This window comes from Hyperoodon ampullatus (genome assembly GCF_949752795.1).
Source record: "Hyperoodon ampullatus genome assembly, chromosome: 2".
NCBI lineage: Eukaryota > Metazoa > Chordata > Mammalia > Artiodactyla > Ziphiidae > Hyperoodon > Hyperoodon ampullatus.
This window is the reverse complement of record NC_136915.1, coordinates 19,633,462-19,635,350: the sequence shown is the minus strand read 5'-3', so window position 1 is coordinate 19,635,350 and position 1,889 is coordinate 19,633,462. Positions and strand designations below refer to the sequence as shown.

Here is a 1,889-nt window from a genome sequence, read left to right as displayed (position 1 = left end):
GCTTATAATCACATTTACCAGATCTCAACAAGGCAATCTGCTGATCCGTGAATGATAATCTTAAATTACTATTTTCCCCCAACAGGCAATAGAAAAAGTTGATTCCTTTATCATTCCCCAAATCTAAACTTGACTGGTTTCACTTGAATGGTTACTCAATTGAAAACACTTAGTATTGATATGAAGTACAATTATCAATAATTTAGTTATTTTAAGTTGCACTGATTCTACCATCACAGTGCACATAACACACAAAACAGTTAAGTCTAATTATATTTTCTACATTAATTAGCAGTTTTACAGATTAAATTCCCTAGTGAATTTGGTCTGAGACAATTGCCAATTATCCTTAAATATGACTAAATTTAAACACATTAATTCATTTTACACCTGTACTTTAAGTAAGGTTTTAAGTTGAAATGTCATTATTTCTTTATCAGAAGGATTAAAGGAAACAGGAACCCAGTGGCTTGGTGGTTTAGGAAGAACACTTGGTGATGGCGGCTCACTAAATTTGGCTCCAGCATAGTTCTGATTAGTCTGAGACTTAAAAAGTAAGGTGGGACTTGATAAGCTAGAGTTCCAGTTTTGATTATTTGGAAAATTTTTGTTCTTCCCCCCACTTTGCATGGCCTGCCATGCAGCTGCTGATGAATTATAAGTATGTCCTCTTTCCTTTTTCTTATGAACAATCTTCATCTGAGAATTCTGATCCTTGGTCTTCTGTCTACTAAGCTGTTGTTGGTTCTTACTAACATTTCTAGACTGAGGGGCTGGAATGTTATACCTCTCTCCACCACCCATCTTCAGCTTCTTTGTCACCTGTAAGTGAATGCAAACAAAATATTGAGTAGAGTTCCACTTCAAATAGTTCAAAACTTTAAGAAACTTCAATAGCTCCAATTTGTAACTCCAGAAATCTTGGGTAAGACTCAAATACGTACTATTCAGCTGCTTTAACTTCACTATACTGTTCACACTTCATTACATGCACTTTATTACCTTCCTAAGAACAGTGAGCTTATCCACAAATCTGAATAATCCTCTATTTAAAAATAAAAACAGTTTAGGATGAGTCCATCATAAAATGCCCCATTACAACGGGAAGTTTTTGATACCTTTCAGTCTGCTTTTCAGATTGCAGGATTTCCACCACCTGTCCTCTTCCTTGCTGCCACGCCCAGGATAATAGATGTTGCTTTCTGACAGATCCTTTCCTTTGTCTCAATACAGAAGTTTTCATGGGCCGATCTGCTGAGTTCAGCCTAGGAGCTGAGGCCAACATCTGAGTCTCCTCAGCACACAAGTTTGAGAGAAGTCTTAGCTAGAAAAGCAAATATTTCAATTCAAAAACACAGGAGAAAGTGATCGTTGATATTTACTACAGAAAGAGTGACTACTTCCTGAACTAAAAGGCAGAAAATAAAGTCTCTAAAGATGGCTTTGACCTTGTAACTGTCATCATTTAAAAACCCTCAAGATCCAGGAAACCCTGAGGAATCTGGGGAGGGGTGTCCACCAAATCCCGCAACAAGTTGCATCTTCTTCCTAGGAACCTTTCAGATTCTCACACGGATTTTGTGACCAAAGTGTTAAACCACGGAGGCATTAACCTTTACAGCCATGCCAAGAAATGGGCTTAAAATCTTTCCTAAAGACCATGTTTTGAAAGTCCCACCAGAATTTCCCTTGGACACATCACATATCTATTTTCACAAAGCCTCCTCTCCCAACGTGTCTACGTCATGCAGCTCTTCCTTTGGTTATGAACTCTTGACTCCTCCCCGTCTTAAAATAAGTTTCACAAGCCGTAACAAGCGAAGTCAGTTCTTAAATAAAAAAAAAAAAGCCTCCCTATCGTGAACATTAAACATTCGAGATTTCATTTG

The 1,889-nt window shown here is 37.6% G+C and overlaps 1 protein-coding gene across 1 annotated transcript; it reads right to left on the bottom strand.

The window, feature by feature from the left end:
* Positions 1 to 384: 384 nt before the first annotated feature.
* Positions 385 to 1,208, bottom strand: PNRC2 (proline rich nuclear receptor coactivator 2; the record flags this gene model as incomplete). Its single annotated transcript, XM_079725793.1, has 2 exons — positions 1,119 to 1,208; positions 385 to 822 (listed from the first exon to the last, which is right to left on the bottom strand). Exon 2 carries the CDS (start codon positions 802 to 804, stop codon positions 385 to 387), a length of 420 nt encoding a protein of 139 aa, XP_079581919.1. The 5' UTR covers positions 805 to 822; positions 1,119 to 1,208.
* Positions 1,209 to 1,889: the final 681 nt, after the last annotated feature.